Source organism: Telmatherina bonti, assembly GCF_933228915.1.
Source record: "Telmatherina bonti genome assembly, chromosome: 20".
In the NCBI taxonomy this organism is placed as follows: domain Eukaryota; kingdom Metazoa; phylum Chordata; class Actinopteri; order Atheriniformes; family Telmatherinidae; genus Telmatherina; species Telmatherina bonti.
This window is the reverse complement of record NC_136618.1, coordinates 26,953,962-26,973,176: the sequence shown is the minus strand read 5'-3', so window position 1 is coordinate 26,973,176 and position 19,215 is coordinate 26,953,962. Positions and strand designations below refer to the sequence as shown.

The window sequence follows — 19,215 nt, the reverse complement described above, 5'->3', positions numbered from 1 at the left end:
ACAGACAACACAGCACAGTGCAGGACAAGATGGACCAAACAAAGCAGTGGGGAGTCATAACTGTGTCAGAAGAAGAATGATATTAGTCATACAACATTAATCACATCAGCAGTCAAACTAGGAAGCAAATTTTACATTCTAGTAAGCAGAAATGAACTTCAAGTATAACAGAAGCTGCATTAATCCACACATAAAGACACAGTCCATGTATATATTTCTTTTTATTATATTTTATTTTTAAGACTTTTTAAATTTACAAAAGGGCCCCCCTCCCCTACATTTTCCCCAAACAGACAAAAAACAAACAGTTACCATATCTCTTTGACATTAAACATAATACACAACTAGAAACAGCTATTATTGAAATAATAGCAAATGTGAATGCCGATTTATTGAATTATGCTGAATGATTGAATTGAAATTGCATAAGTATAAGAACTTCGATAAAAAAAAAGCAAAACTAATATTTTTTCGAATTGTCCCACATCGGGATTGAACTCATGAAATTTTTTCCACGTCCAGCAGGGTGTAAGAGAACAACAAAGTGGAGTAGTGGCGTAGTGAGTAAGAAAGGCAGTGTGCTTCAAAACAAGAGTTTATTGGTTCAATCCAAATGTGGGGCAAATCAAAAAAAAATAATTCACTTGTGCTTTTTTTTTTTTTCAGTTTATTATTGTTATGCAATTTTATTTCAATCATTCAGTATAGTTTAATAAATGGTCATTCACAATTCTGTTCCTGTGATTGGACAAAACAGAAAATGCAATTCAGCTTGGTCCATTTTCTGCACCGGTACACAAGTACACATTGGTATACATGGGATGGGTTCAAATCCAGTTTTGAACATTGAGCTTATATGGTATGCTAGTAGTTGCACACCGAATATTGTACACCTTTCCATCAGAGCATTCAGTTTCAGCTTCAAGGTGTGCAGTTAATATGTGAACTACCTGCACAAAAAGTCAATCTCTGTGCAATATTTGAAGACAGAATAATACAGTTGTGGAAGGAGGTGATAAGTTGTACTGTGTGGTAATATTTGGTGTAATGTTACTGTTTGGATTCAAATCTACAGACATCCAGTGCGAAGGCCCATTCTCATAACCACTAGGCCACTATTTCGCCCAGATATACATGTGTGGAAAAAGGTAAAACATTTCTATTGAATAGAGGATGTTCAAGGTACTGGCAGAACTATTGAAGAGTTTTGCTATTGGCATTAAAACGCCTTTTTAGAAATTCCACCAGTGTGTAATCAGCAGGATTGCTAAAAGGGAAAGGTTGAACTAAACTGCTGTGAAGAAGAAGAAGCCATTGATCTTTTGGTTAACTGAAAAGCACCATAGACTGAAAAGCGCAGAGTTTCTTTTAATTCCTGGTCTTAGAGTGCCATCTAGTGGCTATGAGGTAAATGTTCATTTTAGGTGTCATCAATAGGTACTACAAAGAGGTACAGAGCTGGCTTGAAATAACAGGCCCTCCTTTGTTAAAAAATGAATTTAAAAAAGCTTAGCTGATACTAACCATGCTGATTTAGTTGGTAACAAACAGACTTAGCTGGTTGCACTACAGTTTCTTTTTCATTTCTAGTCTTAGAGTGCCATCTAGTGGCCATGTGTAGAAACACTTTTCTTTTTTAGGTGCTATGAATAGGTACTATTAAGAGGTACTGAGCTGACTTGATATTTTTTCAAAGAAAATTGGAGTCAGGATCACAATGTACCAGACAGTGAGAACTGGTGAAGACCTTTGAACCAACTAAAGAAGTTTGACTTGACAAACAATAAATTTAAAGTCACAGTAAAAATTTGTTTGGTTGTTGAAATCATTGTAAACAATCACTTAAATCTGCTCATTTGGTTTTTCAAATTACCTGTATTCTCAAATTATAACATTCTCATTTTTTCACATCAACAATGACATTGCAGTTTGCATTATGCCACTCAAGTTTATCGTGCATCCTCTTAGACCATAACTCATAGTCTGTGCAGCACATAGTTGGAGGTAAAAAAAAAAACAGTACAACGCAAAGGAATCTGCATGAGCCTCATAACATTCAAACATTAATCATTGAGAAGCTTTGTGTTACATGCTGGATGAGAACCTTGGCCTTGTACACCACTATACACTTGTGTCGCGGTGCACCCTTATAAAGCAGTCTGCAGCTCATTATGCAAAAAAAAAAAAAAACTAAATAAACCAATTGCAGAGTTGAATTTCTGTTTTCTCCAATAATAGGACAGAATTGAAAAGTTGACAAAAACCTAAATAACTAAAAAGTTTAAATGTTTTCAAAGTTCTCACGTTGAACAATAAAGTCTTTAACTGATTACACAAGCAGTTCTAAATGGTTTTCTGCAATGATTGATGTAGTTTAACTACTGACTTTAGACTTTTAGGTGTATTTACAAATTATTTACAATAATCTTTGGTGTCTTGACAGCAGTTCAACCATTCACATTTTTTTTCAATTCTGTTTATTACACACTGGTGGCAAAGGCAAACCCATACCAATGGCAAAAATTGTTAATGCTCATGCCAGGGTATGTAGCACAGCTGCAGTGACATAGTGGTAATTGTGACTTGTCTCTCATTCAGAAGATTGAGAGTTCAAATCCAGGTGCTGGATTTTTGTAAATCATATCAGATGGTTGTACTTCTTGTCCTTATGCTGATCTATGTCTAAAAGATTTTGTGTGCTACTTTACATATTTAAATCTTAAGCGCTTTTGCTGATTACACATTGCAGGAATTGTAAAAAAAAAAAAAAAAAAAAAAAAAAGAAAACATTCTTATTCAAATAACAGTTTTTGATGAGTCTGCTAAAGCAGCATGGAGAGCTCTGTTGGTGTAGTGGTCAAAGAAATGGGCTCTTGTTCAGAGGTTCATTTGTTTGAATCCTGATGCATTAGTGTGATAAATCAAGTTGCATAGTTGTGCTGCTTCTTCAAATGGTTATGCAAATGATGAAAGATTAGTATCATCTGCAAACAGAATAGTCTTCAACAAACTAGATACTTCACATACAATATTAATAAACAAAATAAATAATAATGGTTCAAAAGCTGAAGCTTGCAGAACTCCAAACTTTAGTTTCATTAATTAGGCCCGAGCACCTTGGCGGTGCGAAGGCCTATTGTAATTGCAGCGTTTATTATTATTATTATTATTATTATTAGGCCCGAGCACCTTGGCGGTGCGAAGGCCTATTGTAATTGCAGCGTTTATTATTATTATTATTATTATTAGGCCCGAGCACCTTGGCGGTGCGAAGGCCTATTGTAATTGCAGCGTTTATTATTATTATTATTATTATTATTATTATTATTATTATTATTCTCCTAATAAATGATTTGCTTTTTTGGAGGCCTGAACATGCTCAAAAACTCACCAAATTTTGCGTACCCCCCCAAGGGAATGCGAAAAATTTGATATTTTGAGGTGCTCCAGAATGTTTGGGCAAAACTGAATGAGAGCGCCACCTATTTTAGGTGCCCCGCCACTGCATGTCGTTAATCTTTATGAAAATTCATACACATGATCTACATGCTAGGGCGAACAAAAAATCCTCTTAATGTCATGGTGAAATGTCGACAGGAAGGCGGCCATTTTAGGTCAAAGTCAATATTTTGGCGTTTTAGCACCTCGCATTTTAACGAACTCGTCCTAGAGCTTTTATCCCACTGAGCCACAAATTGCTCAGGATGTTCAGGAGACATGTGTGATTAAATGTTGTGTTATTTCTTCTAATAGGAGACTTAGTTTACGAGGGGCGGGGCCTCAAAGTTTGATGTCTCGCCATGAAAAATTAAACGGATATAACTCCCACATAAAGCAACATTTCTGCACCAAATTTGCTAGATATGATGGCAGTCACCTCCTACAGAGTTCTATATGCCAATATTTTGATTATGAAATAGCCACGCCCCCTGGAGGTCAAAAGTGTTGTTTTTTGCTCACACACCCGTAACTCTGGCTTGGTGGACACCACATGGCCCAAATTCACTCAGGCATCACAAAACATGTTGGTGAAGAGATCTGGTAAAGGACGTTGCTCTACGCTGCACGGCGTGCCCGTGACGCCATGGCGAAGTTCTATGCGGCGGCGTGACATCATAAATCACTATAAAATTGTCAATTTTGATCTGATCACCCTAAAACTTATAGGGATTAATAAGGGATCAGTCCTGAACAGATTACTGTGACCATTGCTGGTGTAGACCTAAACTCCGCCCACTTACAACAGGAAGTGTTTTTTTGCACGTTTGAGGGTCATGCTTCTAAGCAAATGGTCCAAAAGACTTGAGCCTCCTCCAAAACATGTCAAACCCTTTCATGATGCCACAATAAAAACCTCAAGTCGCTACGCTAAACGGGACATGGCGAATGGCGGTCCAACGCCATGAAACAGGAAGTACCTGTGACCAAGCCATGGAACCTTGGACCGCAACCATACTTGCCATGACTGATGACAGTAAGGCCCTGAACTAAGCCCCATTGAAACATAATGGAATACATGGAGCATGTCTCTATAGCGCCCCCTACAAAATTTCAATCAATCAGCCCCGCCCACTACATGGACCGACATGGATAAAATTCAGCACAGTTGGAGAACCTTCCAGTACCTTCAAAAAAGTCTCTTGGACATATGGGCTAAATTCAACAGGAAGTCGGCCATTTTGAAAAAGGTGCCATTTTTGGGGTCATTTCTTTGCCATGCATTTTAAACAACTCCTCCTAGGGATATTGTCCAACTGACACCCAACTTGCACAGGATGCTCAGGAGGCATGTGTGATGTAAAGTTGTGTTATTTCTTCTAATAGAAGATTTAGTTTAGGAGGGGCGGGCCCTCAAAGTTTTATGTCTCATTAACAATGACTTATTGCTAAAACTCCCACATAAAACAACATATCAGCACAGGAATCGACACATTTGATGCCAGTCCCATGATGAACAAAATATGCAATGCAATAATGGGACTATGAATTAGCCCCACCCCTTGGCAACAACAAGTGTCTGATATCATGAACCAGGAAGTACCTGTAACAAAGCCATGAAACCTTTGATCTTCACCATACTTGCCATGAGTCATGAAAGTTATGCCCTTAATAGAGTAAAATTAAAATATAGTGGAGAAGATAGTAAATGGCTCCATAGCGCCCCCTACAATATTTTAATTAATCAGCCCCGCCCACTACATTGACTGACATGGATATGATTCGGGAAACTTGTAGACCCTCCCAGTACCTTCAAAAAAGTCTCTTGGACATATGGGCTAAATCCAACAGGAAGTCGGCCATTTTGAAAAGGGTGCCATTTTTGGGGTCATTTCTGTCATTTTCTTTGCCATGCATTTGGAGGAACTTGTCCTAAGAATTTTGTCCAACTTTAACCCAAATGAGTCAGGATGCTCAAGAGGCATGTGTGATTAAAAGTTGTGCTATTTCTTTTAATAGGGGATATCGTTTAGGAGAGGCGGGGCAGCAAAGCAGATGTGATGCAATGAAAAGGAAAACTGACATAACTCCCACAAAAAACAACCAACCTGCACCAAATTTGCTACAGATGATGCCAGTCATATCCTTCACATTTCTGTATGTCAATAATTAGATTATAAATTAGCCCCGCCCCTTGGTGACAGTAAGTGACCGTTCATAAGGTCTAAATGGCCTGAAGTGAAGTCTGGCTGCACTTTAGGTTGAGAGAGGCATGGGAAGGATGTTGCCAGGGGAGGCGGTGGCATTATGCCGAGTGGCGCCATGGTGCGAGGGCCTATATCACCGCTTGCGGTTTTAATTATTATTATTATTATTCTCCTAATAAATGAATTGCTTTTTTGGAGGCCTGAACATGCTCAAAAACTCACCAAATTTTGCGTACCCCCCCAAGGGAATGCGAAAAATTTGATATTTTGAGGTGCTCCAGAATGTTTGGGCGAAACTGAATGAGAGCGCCACCTATTTTAGGTGCCCCGCCACTGCATGTCATTAATCTTTATGAAAATTCATACACATGATTTACATGCTAGGGCGAACAAAAAATCCTCTTAATGTCATGGTGAAATGTCGACAGGAAGGCGGCCATTTTAGGTCACAGTCAATATTTTGGCGTTTTAGCACCTCGCATTTTAACGAACTCGTCCTAGAGCTTTTATCCCACTGAGCCACAAATTGCTCAGGATGTTCAGGAGGCATGTGTGATTAAATGTTGTGTTATTTCTTCTAATAGGAGACTTAGTTTACGAGGGGCGGGGCCTCAAAGTTTGATGTCTCGCCAGGAAAAATTAAACGGATATAACTCCCACATAAAGCAACATTTCTGCACCAAATTTGCTAGATATGATGGCAGTCCCCTCCTACAGAGTTCTATATGTCAATATTTTGATTATGAAATAGCCACGCCCCCTGGAGGTCAAAAGTGTTGTTTTTTGCTCACACACCCATAACTCTGGCTTGGTGGACACCACATGGCCCAAATTCACTCAGGCATCACAAAACATGTTGGTGAAGAGATCTTATAAAGGACGTTGCTCTACGCTGCACGGCGTGCCCGTGACGCCATGGCGAAGTTCCATGCGGCGGCGTGACATCATAAATCACTATAAAATTGTCAATTTTGATCTGATCACCCTAAAACTTATAGGGATTAATAAGGGATCAGTCCTGAACAGATTACTGTGACCATTGCTGGTGTAGACCTAAACTCCGCCCACTTACAACAGGAAGTGTTTTTTTGCACGTTTGAGGGTCATGCTTCTAAGCAAATGGTCCAAAACACTTGAGCCTCCTCCAAAACATGTCAAACCCTTTCATGATGCCACAATAAAAACCTCAAGTCGCTACGCTAAACGGGACATGGCGAATGGCGGTCCAACGCCATGAAACAGGAAGTACCTGTGACCAAGCCATGGAACCTTGGACCGCCACCATACTTGCCATGACTGATGACAGTAAGACCCTGAACTAAGCCCCATTGAAACATTATGGAATAAATGGAGCATGTCTCCATAGCGCCCCCTACAAAATTTCAATCAATCAGCCCCGCCCACTACATGGACCGACATGAATAAAATTCAGCACAGTTGGAGAACCTGCCAGTACCTTCAAAAAAGTCTCTTGGACATATGGGCTAAATTCAACAGGAAGTCGGCCATTTTGAAAAAGGTGCCATTTTTGGGGTCATTTCTTTGCCATGCATTTTAAACAACTCCTCCTAGGGATATTGTCCAACTGACACCCAACTTGCACAGGATGCTCACGAGGCATGTGTGATTTAAAGTTGTGTTATTTCTTCTAATAGAAGATTTAGTTTAGGAGGGGCGGGCCCTCAAAGTTTTATGTCTTATTAAGAAAGACTTATTGCTAAAACTCCCACATAAAACAACATATCAGCACAGGAATCGACACATTTGATGCCAGTCCCATGATGAACAAAATATACAATGCAATAATATGACTATGAACTAGCCCCACCCCTTGGCAACAACAAGTGTCTGATATCATGAACCAGGAAGTACCTGTAACAAAGCCGTGAAATTGTTGATCTTCACCATACTTGCCATGAGTCATGACAGTTATGTCCTTAATAGAGTAAAATTACAATATAGTGGAGAAGATCGTAAATGGCTCCATAGCGCCCCCTACAATATTTCAATCAATCAGCCCCGCCCACTACATTGACTGACATGGATATGATTCGGCACAGTTTTAGAACCTTCCAGTACTTTCAAAAAAGTCTCTTGGACATATGGGCTAAATCAAACAGGAAGTCAGCCATTTTGAAAAAGGTGACATATTTGGGGTAATTTCTGTCATTTTCTTTGCCATGCATTTTGAGCAACTCCTCCCAAGAATTTGATCCAACTTTAACCCAAATGAATCAGGATGCTCAAGAGACATGTGTGATTAAAAGTTGTGCTATTTCTTTTAATAGTGGATATCATTTAGGAGAGGCGGGGCAGCAAAGCAGATGTGACGCAATGAAAAGGAAAACTGACATAACTCCCACAAAAAACAACCAACCTGCACCAAATTTGCTACAGATGATGCCAGTCATATCCTTCACATTTGTGCATGTCAATAATTAGATGATAAGTTAGCCCCGCCCCTAGGTGACAGGAAGTGACCCTTCATAAGGCCTAAACGGCCAGAGTTGCAGTTTGGCTGCATTTTAGGTTGAGAGAGGCATGGGAAGGATGTTGGCAGGGGAGGCGGTGGCATTATGCAGAGTTGCGCCATGGTGCGAGGGCCTATATCACCGCTTGCGGTTTTAATTTTGCTTGAACTTGGTTTATTTCAACATATTGTTCTCTGTCATTCAGATAACTAATAAGCCAGCTGAGGGCCACACCTCTAACCCCATATATCTGAAGCTTCTTCATATATAATTCATGATCTACAGAATCAAAAGCTTTTTTTAAATCCCCAAAAATCCCAATGTCATACTGTTTTTTTAATTGCTGGAGTTACCTCTTCCACAAACTCTATGAGGGCTAATGAGGTGGTTTTGTTTTTCCTGAAGCCATATTGTTGATCATGTAAAATATTCAGCCAATCACAAGGCTAAATTAATTTTTCATAAAATGCTAAATATCTCAAAAACTACAAAGATTTGAAACGACAAACGTCGTAGCACACATCTCCCGAAGGAGCTGCAGGGTTTGACATGTGAACGACTGAAATGACCTGAATGGTGCAAGAGAAGTAGTGCGGCAAAGTTTGGCGGAATAATATGAAAAATGGCCGAACAAGATGTCAAAAATGAAAATGCCCCATGGGTATAATAAGACATGAAGAACAGGAACTCAATAATGTGATATGGGTCCCCCTTTGGAGCCAGGCCTGGGGATTGGGCACGAGAGCGAGCGTCTGTTGGCCGGGCCTTTGCCCATAGGGCCCAGTCGGGTTCAGCGCGAAAGGATTACATGGGCCCCACCTCCCGTGGGCTCACCATCTGCGGGAAGAGCCATAAGGGTAGGGTGCAATGTGAGCTGGGCAGCAGCAAGAGGCGGGGACCCTGGCGGTCCGATTTCCAGCTGCAGAAGGTGGCTCTAGGGACGTGGAATGTCACCTCTCTGGTGGGGAAGGAGCCTGAGCTTGTGCACGAGGTTGAGCGGTGCCGGCTAGATATAGTTGGACTAACATCGATGCGTGGCTTAGGCTCTGGAACCAGTACCCTCGAGAGGGGCTGGACCTTCTTCCACTCTGGAGTTTCTCATGGTGAGATGTGCCAAGCAGGTGTGGGCATTCTCATCAGCCCTCGGCTTGGTTCCTGTACGTTGGGGTTTACTCCGGTGGATCAAAGGGTAGTTTCCCTGCGCCTTCGGGTGTGGGGACAGGTTCTGACTGTTGTCTGTGCTTATGCACCGAACAGCAGTTCAGAGTACCCACCCTTTCTGGAGTCCTTGGAAGGAGTGTTTGACGGCGCTCCCTCTGAGGACTCCAATGTTCTGTTGGGGGACTTCAATGATCACATGGGCAATGAGGGTGAGACGAGGGGAGTGATTGGGAGGTATGGTTCTCCCACTCTGAACCCAATTGGGGTTTTGTTATTGGACTTCTGTGCTCGGCATGGATTGTCCATAACGAACACCATGTTCCAACATAAGAGTGTCCATATGTAGACTTGGCATCAGGACTCCCTTGGTTGCAGTTCCATGATCGATTTTGGAGTCGTATCATCGGACCAGAGGCCACATGCCTTAGACACTGAGATGAAGAGGGGGGCGGAGCTGTCAACTGATCACCACCTTGTGGTAAGTTGGCTCAGATGGTGGGGGAGGAAGCTGTTAAGATCTGGGAGGCCAGACGGATCAGTGTGGCATCTGCAGTAAAGCGGACTCTGCGCCAGTCTGTCGTGGTGAAGAAGGAGCTGAGCCAGAAGGCAAAGCTCTCGATTTACCAGTCGATCTAAGGTCCTACCCTCACCTATGGTCAAGAGCTGTGGGCCATGACTGAAAGAATAAGATCTCATTTAAAGGCGGCTGAAATGAGTTTCCTCCGAAGGGCGGCTGGGCTCTCCCTTAGAGATAGGGTGAGGAGCTCGGTCATCCGAGAGGGGCATCCGGTAGAGCTGCTGCTCCTCTGCATCGAGAGGGGCCAGTTGAGGTGGCTCGGGCATTTGGTCAGGATGCTTCCTGGATGCCTCCCTGGTGAGGTGTTCCGGGCATGTGCCTCTGGGAGAAGACCTTGGGGAAGACCTAGGACACGCTGGAGGGATTATATCTCTCAGCTGGCCTGGGAACGCCTTGGGATCCCCCCGCAGAGTTGGCAAACGTGGAAGGGGAGATGGAAGTCTGGGCTTTCCTGCTTAGGCTGCTGCCCCCGCTATCTGACCTCGGATAAGCGGCAGAAGATGGATGGATGGATGGATGGAATGTTAAATTTCATCCATTGGTTTTTGATAGAAAGTGATTGATCATGTCATACGGTTATATTGGTAGCTTCAGCATCAAGACTAGAAAACTATGAAGTCAAATGAGTGGCAGTAGGTCTAAAGGCATCTGTCATCAACCCACAAACACCTGGATAAACAACCATCACAATGGATGAAAGATCTGTCTCTTCATCTTGTGATTGATTTGATTTAATTTAAGTATTTATTGCACAAGGACAGGTTAAAACTGGATTATTACAAAGCTGCTTTTTTTTTGTTTTGCTTGTCTGGAATCTGCTCTCATCAAGACATGACAAACTAGCGGCCGCTCAGTTCCAAATGGCAAACTCAGGTGGTTAAAAGTGAAGCCTATGCGGAAGAGAAAAAAATTGCAGTTCCCCCTTTCTCCACTAGGGATTCCAAAACAATGCAAATCCCCATAGACTCCCATGTTAAAAAGACCAGCTTCAGAGCAGAACAAAAAATGTTTACAGCCTGGTACTAAAAACCATTTTAGGTTTGATAGTTCAGGTTTACCTTCACGACAACTGAGGGGGACTGAATTTTTTTGTAACTTCTCCGTTTAGAAGTAATTTCATGTAGAAATGCAGTAAATATAGGGGCATGTCCTTTTGATTGACAGGTATCTAATCTCCTGTTTCAAGAAGGAGGAATGTAAAACAACCAAAGTTTTTAACAACTTAACAACGTGACATACCTTTCGCCCGCTAACGTCCGTTAGCTGGTTAGCTACTGTTAACTCTGAGTTCGCTCAGTTACCTCTAAGCAGCACGCAGGTTGTCGATCGATAAATATCAATCATCTACACAACATGATCACGGCCCCCCCGTCTGCTCTTCTTTTGTTCCCATTTTTGTATTTTGTGGGAGAAAAGACACACTTGATGCTGCCAAGATGACAATGATAGGAACCGCCCAATTCAGCTCTTCAGAAACCTACGGGTGATGTCAAAGAGACTCCGTCCATCTTTTATATACAGTCTATGATCAGTATTTAGAAATAGACTACTGATACTGCAGTTAACTGGTTATAGCTTTACCAGGAAGAAAATGACAAATTGTTAAGAATTTTAAGGGACTACAAGGTGTGCCATCAGATTGAACCTTCTTTATAGTTGCTAGCTGTTATCACTTCTGTTTGGGTTTTTGTGTTTATGTTTATGTTGTGTTTATTTCATTTGTCTTTAGCATGATTAGGGATAAATGTGAGGGTCAGTTTATCTCTCTATGTTGGTCCTGCAATTGACTGGTGACCTGTTCACCCTGCTTCACATAATCTAAGATGTTCTATTAAGACTGTGATGAATAATGGCAGACTACTGACAATTTTTGATATGTTTCACTTGCATGTATATGCACACTTCTTCTATCTATAATGCTCTGAGCAGATCATGCAGAAACCCAAGAGAACCAGTTATAAATTTCAAGTATTTTCATATGTATTTTATCTATAAAAAGAGTTCAATACCTCAATAATAAAACTTTATTGTTATAATGTTGTTTTCTTCAGAGGAAAAAATACAATCTCAATGTTTTATCATAATGTAAAAGCAGCAGTATTGTGCCAGATGAAGATCCTGGTCATCCTAACAGTCCTGGTCTGTGGTCTTCATCCTGGACACATTGACCTTTGCCTTCTTCAGCAGCTCTTTGGCCTTGTATATGGTCTTTGGAGACAGGGAACGCCTCCGTCCCAGAATCCAGGCAAATTTGTAGTTGAAAAATTTGCAAATGTTTGTACAGGAGTACACAACAGCATAGTTGTGGTAGTTGGTGTCTAGAACCCAGTAGTCAAGGTTGGAGAAAACTGGGAACAAAGGTCACAAAGAAAAATAAAGACATGTAGAGTTTGACTAAATTTATGTGTTGAAGTGAAATTAATCCATTTTTGTCAATATTATCATTAAAAAAATCATGCATTTAACAAAGGTAAGGGAGAAATCTGCCTTCTGTCAATCAAAGTGTGTAAACTTGATTATGTTTGATGAAAAATTAAGCAAAAAAAAAAAAATCAGCAATGCGGGATGAGTGGAAATAGACAACAGAAACAAGATGCTCTACACAATAAATACTTACTGCCTGAGCTACCCATTTTAAGTTTGGCTTGTTCTTCCTTGTCTGGAATCTTGGCCGAGCCTCCTTTCTGTATCTCTTTGTCTTTACTAAACCACAGAAAAAGACATTTAAACTGGTTGGTAACCATTTAAAACCCGAACTCCCCCAGCTGGAAGGCTTTCAGAACAAATTGTGCCAAAGGGCATGAAAATGGACATTTTGGAGACCTCTCCTGAACTATCTGTACTCAAACCTCTCACTGAGATCATGTTAATTGAGTTGATCTTTGCAGAGATAATATTTACATATTATCTTATGATCTACTATGATTCATTTTACTAAAACTCCAGAAGTGTTAAAATAAATCCTGTAGTTGCAGACATAAAGTCGTTTCAGTATGGACATGCACATTTTAAACAGAGGCCTAAAATCAGGCTCAAAGGGTTTATTCATCTGGTGGTTTCAGTAAAATCTGTGTTGAGAAATTTCTTCATAATCTGATGACTTGTAATATGTGCATGTCGCCGGAGTAGAGGAATATACAGAATGCTTTGCTGCGCCAGACAGGCCAAACAGGATCATTTCATACAAACAAAATGATTAATTATATGATTGCAACAACAACCATAGAACAGGTAATCTTGGTGGACTCTACTGAACTGTTTATACTAATATATTTTATTTATATGCCAGAAAGAAATAGATAAACATTTGCAAAAAAATAGTACATAAAACCAACTATGGGTATTTAACAATGAACAATTTTCTTAGAGGGGTAAATAAACAATAAGTAGGCCAACCTCTACCCCATGGTTAATAATGTGCTGTTGCTAATTTACACCACTGATCAGGCACTTATGTGCCCATTTCTTTATCCATGGAAAGCCAGTGAGGTCATAAATTCATTAACTTCATCTTCCACCTAAAATACCACTCTATTAAGCACCACTTTGCATCCATTAAATGCCAATAAAATAACTTTTATTAGGTAGTAATTGGCGATTAAAACCTTTTATGCCACCTGAGGCAGGCAAGCTGTTTTAGTTGTTTCAGTCTTCCCATCAAACAGAGGACAGACCAAAAACTAGACTATTTCCAGTGTTTTATGAGGATGTGACACAGCACATCAACCAAACATGAGATCAAATAAAGAAACAATCAGTATGTGTTAATACTTACTAGGTATAAGAGTAGATAAAGTGGATGGTATCTGTTTGCACCAGTCTATACTTAATCTCAGTGCACTTTCCTGGAGCAAAGCCATAAGGAATCTTCTCAATCTCGTACCACTTTCCCATGAACTGGTAACAGAGACAAACCGTTACTTTGTTGGCTCATAGTGTAGTGTGATTGCATGTACATTTGTGTAAGTATTACCTTTGTTGGATAGAAGTTCTTCTTCACATCTGGAGTAGGGCAGGGACCCCATCCAATAGACTGAGCTGAGATCAGAGGGAACATCAGGAAGAGGAAGACGACAGCAGCCATTGTTGCTTTAGAAGAGAAGAGTGTGTTAGGCGAGAAATCATCTTCTTCATATGTGTGTGTTTGTATGTGAAGAAGTGTGGAAGTGAAGTGATAGAAGAAACAGTGGCAGGACCTGCATTAAAACAGCCTTGCTAATAACTCTTCGTAACAGAACAGAAAAACATGATAGGTCTGTAACTTATGCAGAAATGATTGAGTTGTTATCATTCTCTTACCTGATCTGTGTGACGATATCAGGTGGAGGCTCGGTGTTGGATCAGTCTGAGTGTGTCTTAAGCACTCCAGACTAAACCAGGCTCTTGTCCTTATTACTTCAGACAGAAAGCTGCTTTTATACTTGAACTTAATGCACATTCTCACATTTTGAGACTGCTGATCTCGGCATAAAAGATGAACATTTTGACTGCTTACTGGCACATTGTCTTGACAGTATTGTCAGTTCAAAAACCCGACCACAGTGACTAAAGATAATTATTGCAAATATAAGCTACATTGAAAGTTGTTCTTCTGGCTTCAATATGTGGAGTTTTGCATGTTCTCCCCATGTATGCAAGGGTTCTTTCCAGATACTCCAACTTTCTGCATATCTTCCTCCCACCCTCCAAAGACATGCATGTTAGGTTAAGTGGTTACTCTAAATTGCCCATAGGTGTGAGCGTGAGTGGTTGTTTGTCTCTGTGTGGCCCTGCGATGGATTGGCGAGCTGTCCAGGGTGTACCCTGCCTTTTAACCAAAGCCTGCTGGGATAGGCACCAGCTCCCCCGCGACCCTTCATTGGACGAAGCGGTTAGGATAATGAATGAATGAAAAATCTATTTAATGATTTTGCTATGTATCCGTGACTCTGCAGGCAACTGTCACTGACTTATTTTGACAGCAGTTTTCAGGCAAGTGCTAAAGTGTCCTCATTTCTACTCTGTTTTTTTTATTCTACTCTAACTTTTTTTTGTTTTTAACCCTTTCATGCATAGTAGTGGACACCTATTTACAAGCTCTTTTCTTTCATATTCATGAATGAGGAGGATATTTTTGTAAATAAACCACTTCAGTGTCTTTTTTTTTACAAAAATGTAAAAAAAATCTTGCATTGCTTTTTATAATTAATTCATGCATTAAAGAGTTAATGAACTTTTAGTTTATGTATTTGCTTTTCAGTGTTATTTTTAATGTCCATGCAATGAGGCTTGAAGTTCATAAAAGTGTCTCCATGGCACTTTGAATTTGGCAAATGTGGATTTTATTTAGAACTTCCTGTGTGGGGGTACCACCACTTATCTTGTTCCACTTAAAGCACAGGTTATGACAGAATTTACCAGATTTTCTGCTTGCTGATGATTGCGGCCTCAATGCTGGATCTAAAGCTAACATGTAACTCAACATTAATAAGTTGACCTCCACCTGCAAAAACTTTGGCCTTCTTATTGCAAACACAGCAGATAACAATCAGCAAACAGTATGGAGTGGTATGTTTTTTTTATCTCCATTATATCAGACAATCAAGAGACAGACAACACAGCACAGTGCAGGACAAGATGGACCAAACAAAGCAGTGGGGAGTCATAACTGTGTCAGAAGAAGAATGATATTAGTCATACAACATTAATCACATCAGCAGTCAAACTAGGAAGCAAATTTTACATTCTAGTAAGCAGAAATGAACTTCAAGTATAACAGAAGCTGCATTAATCCACACATAAAGACACAGTCCATGTATATATTTCTTTTTATTATATTTTATTTTTAAGACTTTTTAAATTTACAAAAGGGCCCCCCTCCCCTACATTTTCCCCAAACAGACAAAAAACAAACAGTTACCATATCTCTTTGACATTAAACATAATACACAACTAGAAACAGCTATTATTGAAATAATAGCAAATGTGAATGCCGATTTATTGAATTATGCTGAATGATTGAATTGAAATTGCATAAGTATAAGAACTTCGATAAAAAAAAAGCAAAACTAATATTTTTTCGAATTGTCCCACATCGGGATTGAACTCATGAAATTTTTTCCACGTCCAGCAGGGTGTAAGAGAACAACAAAGTGGAGTAGTGGCGTAGTGAGTAAGAAAGGCAGTGTGCTTCAAAACAAGAGTTTATTGGTTCAATCCAAATGTGGGGCAAATCAAAAAAAAATAATTCACTTGTGCTTTTTTTTTTTTTCAGTTTATTATTGTTATGCAATTTTATTTCAATCATTCAGTATAGTTTAATAAATGGTCATTCACAATTCTGTTCCTGTGATTGGACAAAACAGAAAATGCAATTCAGCTTGGTCCATTTTCTGCACCGGTACACAAGTACACATTGGTATACATGGGATGGGTTCAAATCCAGTTTTGAACATTGAGCTTATATGGTATGCTAGTAGTTGCACACCGAATATTGTACACCTTTCCATCAGAGCATTCAGTTTCAGCTTCAAGGTGTGCAGTTAATATGTGAACTACCTGCACAAAAAGTCAATCTCTGTGCAATATTTGAAGACAGAATAATACAGTTGTGGAAGGAGGTGATAAGTTGTACTGTGTGGTAATATTTGGTGTAATGTTACTGTTTGGATTCAAATCTACAGACATCCAGTGCGAAGGCCCATTCTCATAACCACTAGGCCACTATTTCGCCCAGATATACATGTGTGGAAAAAGGTAAAACATTTCTATTGAATAGAGGATGTTCAAGGTACTGGCAGAACTATTGAAGAGTTTTGCTATTGGCATTAAAACGCCTTTTTAGAAATTCCACCAGTGTGTAATCAGCAGGATTGCTAAAAGGGAAAGGTTGAACTAAACTGCTGTGAAGAAGAAGAAGCCATTGATCTTTTGGTTAACTGAAAAGCACCATAGACTGAAAAGCGCAGAGTTTCTTTTAATTCCTGGTCTTAGAGTGCCATCTAGTGGCTATGAGGTAAATGTTCATTTTAGGTGTCATCAATAGGTACTACAAAGAGGTACAGAGCTGGCTTGAAATAACAGGCCCTCCTTTGTTAAAAAATGAATTTAAAAAAGCTTAGCTGATACTAACCATGCTGATTTAGTTGGTAACAAACAGACTTAGCTGGTTGCACTACAGTTTCTTTTTCATTTCTAGTCTTAGAGTGCCATCTAGTGGCCATGTGTAGAAACACTTTTCTTTTTTAGGTGCTATGAATAGGTACTATTAAGAGGTACTGAGCTGACTTGATATTTTTTCAAAGAAAATTGGAGTCAGGATCACAATGTACCAGACAGTGAGAACGGGTGAAGACCTTTGAACCAACTAAAGAAGTTTGACTTGACAAACAATAAATTTAAAGTCACAGTAAAAATTTGTTTGGTTGTTGAAATCATTGTAAACAATCACTTAAATCTGCTCATTTGGTTTTTCAAATTACCTGTATTCTCAAATTATAACATTCTCATTTTTTCACATCAACAATGACATTGCAGTTTGCATTATGCCACTCAAGTTTATCGTGCATCCTCTTAGACCATAACTCATAGTCTGTGCAGCACATAGTTGGAGGTAAAAAAAAAAACAGTACAACGCAAAGGAATCTGCATGAGCCTCATAACATTCAAACATTAATCATTGAGAAGCTTTGTGTTACATGCTGGATGAGAACCTTGGCCTTGTACACCACTATACACTTGTGTCGCGGTGCACCCTTATAAAGCAGTCTGCAGCTCATTATGCAAAAAAAAAAAAAACTAAATAAACCAATTGCAGAGTTGAATTTCTGTTTTCTCCAATAATAGGACAGAATTGAAAAGTTGACAAAAACCTAAATAACTAAAAAGTTTAAATGTTTTCAAAGTTCTCACGTTGAACAATAAAGTCTTTAACTGATTACACAAGCAGTTCTAAATGGTTTTCTGCAATGATTGATGTAGTTTAACTACTGACTTTAGACTTTTAGGTGTATTTACAAATTATTTACAATAATCTTTGGTGTCTTGACAGCAGTTCAACCATTCACATTTTTTTTCAATTCTGTTTATTACACACTGGTGGCAAAGGCAAACCCATACCAATGGCAAAAATTGTTAATGCTCATGCCAGGGTATGTAGCACAGCTGCAGTGACATAGTGGTAATTGTGACTTGTCTCTCATTCAGAAGATTGAGAGTTCAAATCCAGGTGCTGGATTTTTGTAAATCATATCAGATGGTTGTACTTCTTGTCCTTATGCTGATCTATGTCTAAAAGATTTTGTGTGCTACTTTACATATTTAAATCTTAAGCGCTTTTGCTGATTACACATTGCAGGAATTGTAAAAAAAAAAAAAAAAAAAAAAAAAAGAAAACATTCTTATTCAAATAACAGTTTTTGATGAGTCTGCTAAAGCAGCATGGAGAGCTCTGTTGGTGTAGTGGTCAAAGAAATGGGCTCTTGTTCAGAGGTTCATTTGTTTGAATCCTGATGCATTAGTGTGATAAATCAAGTTGCATAGTTGTGCTGCTTCTTCAAATGGTTATGCAAATGATGAAAGATTAGTATCATCTGCAAACAGAATAGTCTTCAACAAACTAGATACTTCACATACAATATTAATAAACAAAATAAATAATAATGGTTCGAAAGCTGAAGCTTGCAGAACTCCAAACTTTAGTTTCATTAATTTTGCTTGAACTTGGTTTATTTCAACATATTGTTCTCTGTCATTCAGATAACTAATAAGCCAGCTGAGGGCCACACCTCTAACCCCATATATCTGAAGCTTCTTCATATATAATTCATGATCTACAGAATCAAAAGCTTTTTTTAAATCCCCAAAAATCCCAATGTCATACTGTTTTTTTAATTGCTGGAGTTACCTCTTCCACAAACTCTATGAGGGCTAATGAGGTGGTTTTGTTTTTCCTGAAGCCATATTGTTGATCATGTAAAATATTCAGCCAATCACAAGGCTAAATTAATTTTTCATAAAATGCTAAATATCTCAAAAACTACAAAGATTTGAAACGACAAACGTCGTAGCACACATCTCCCGAAGGAGCTGCAGGGTTTGACATGTGAACGACTGAAATGACCTGAATGGTGCAAGAGAAGTAGTGCGGCAAAGTTTGGCGGAATAATATGAAAAATGGCCGAACAAGATGTCAAAAATGAAAATGCCCCATGGGTATAATAAGACATGAAGAACAGGAACTCAATAATGTGATATGGGTCCCCCTTTGGAGCCAGGCCTGGGGATTGGGCACGAGAGCGAGCGTCTGTTGGCCGGGCCTTTGCCCATAGGGCCCAGTCGGGTTCAGCGCGAAAGGATTACATGGGCCCCACCTCCCGTGGGC

At 39.6% G+C, this 19,215-nt stretch overlaps 1 protein-coding gene across 1 annotated transcript; it reads right to left on the bottom strand.

Annotated features, from left to right (window-relative positions):
- Nucleotides 1–8,946: 8,946 nt before the first annotated feature.
- Nucleotides 8,947–13,938, bottom strand: LOC306770960 (apolipoprotein D-like; the record flags this gene model as incomplete). Its single annotated transcript, XM_079259980.1, has 6 exons — nucleotides 8,947–8,953; nucleotides 9,391–9,527; nucleotides 12,024–12,202; nucleotides 12,472–12,557; nucleotides 13,630–13,751; nucleotides 13,828–13,938. The coding sequence occupies 6 exons, from the start codon at nucleotides 13,936–13,938 to the stop codon at nucleotides 8,947–8,949; spliced, it is 642 nt and encodes a 213-aa protein (XP_079116106.1).
- Between the last annotated feature and the right edge of the window lie 5,277 nt (nucleotides 13,939–19,215).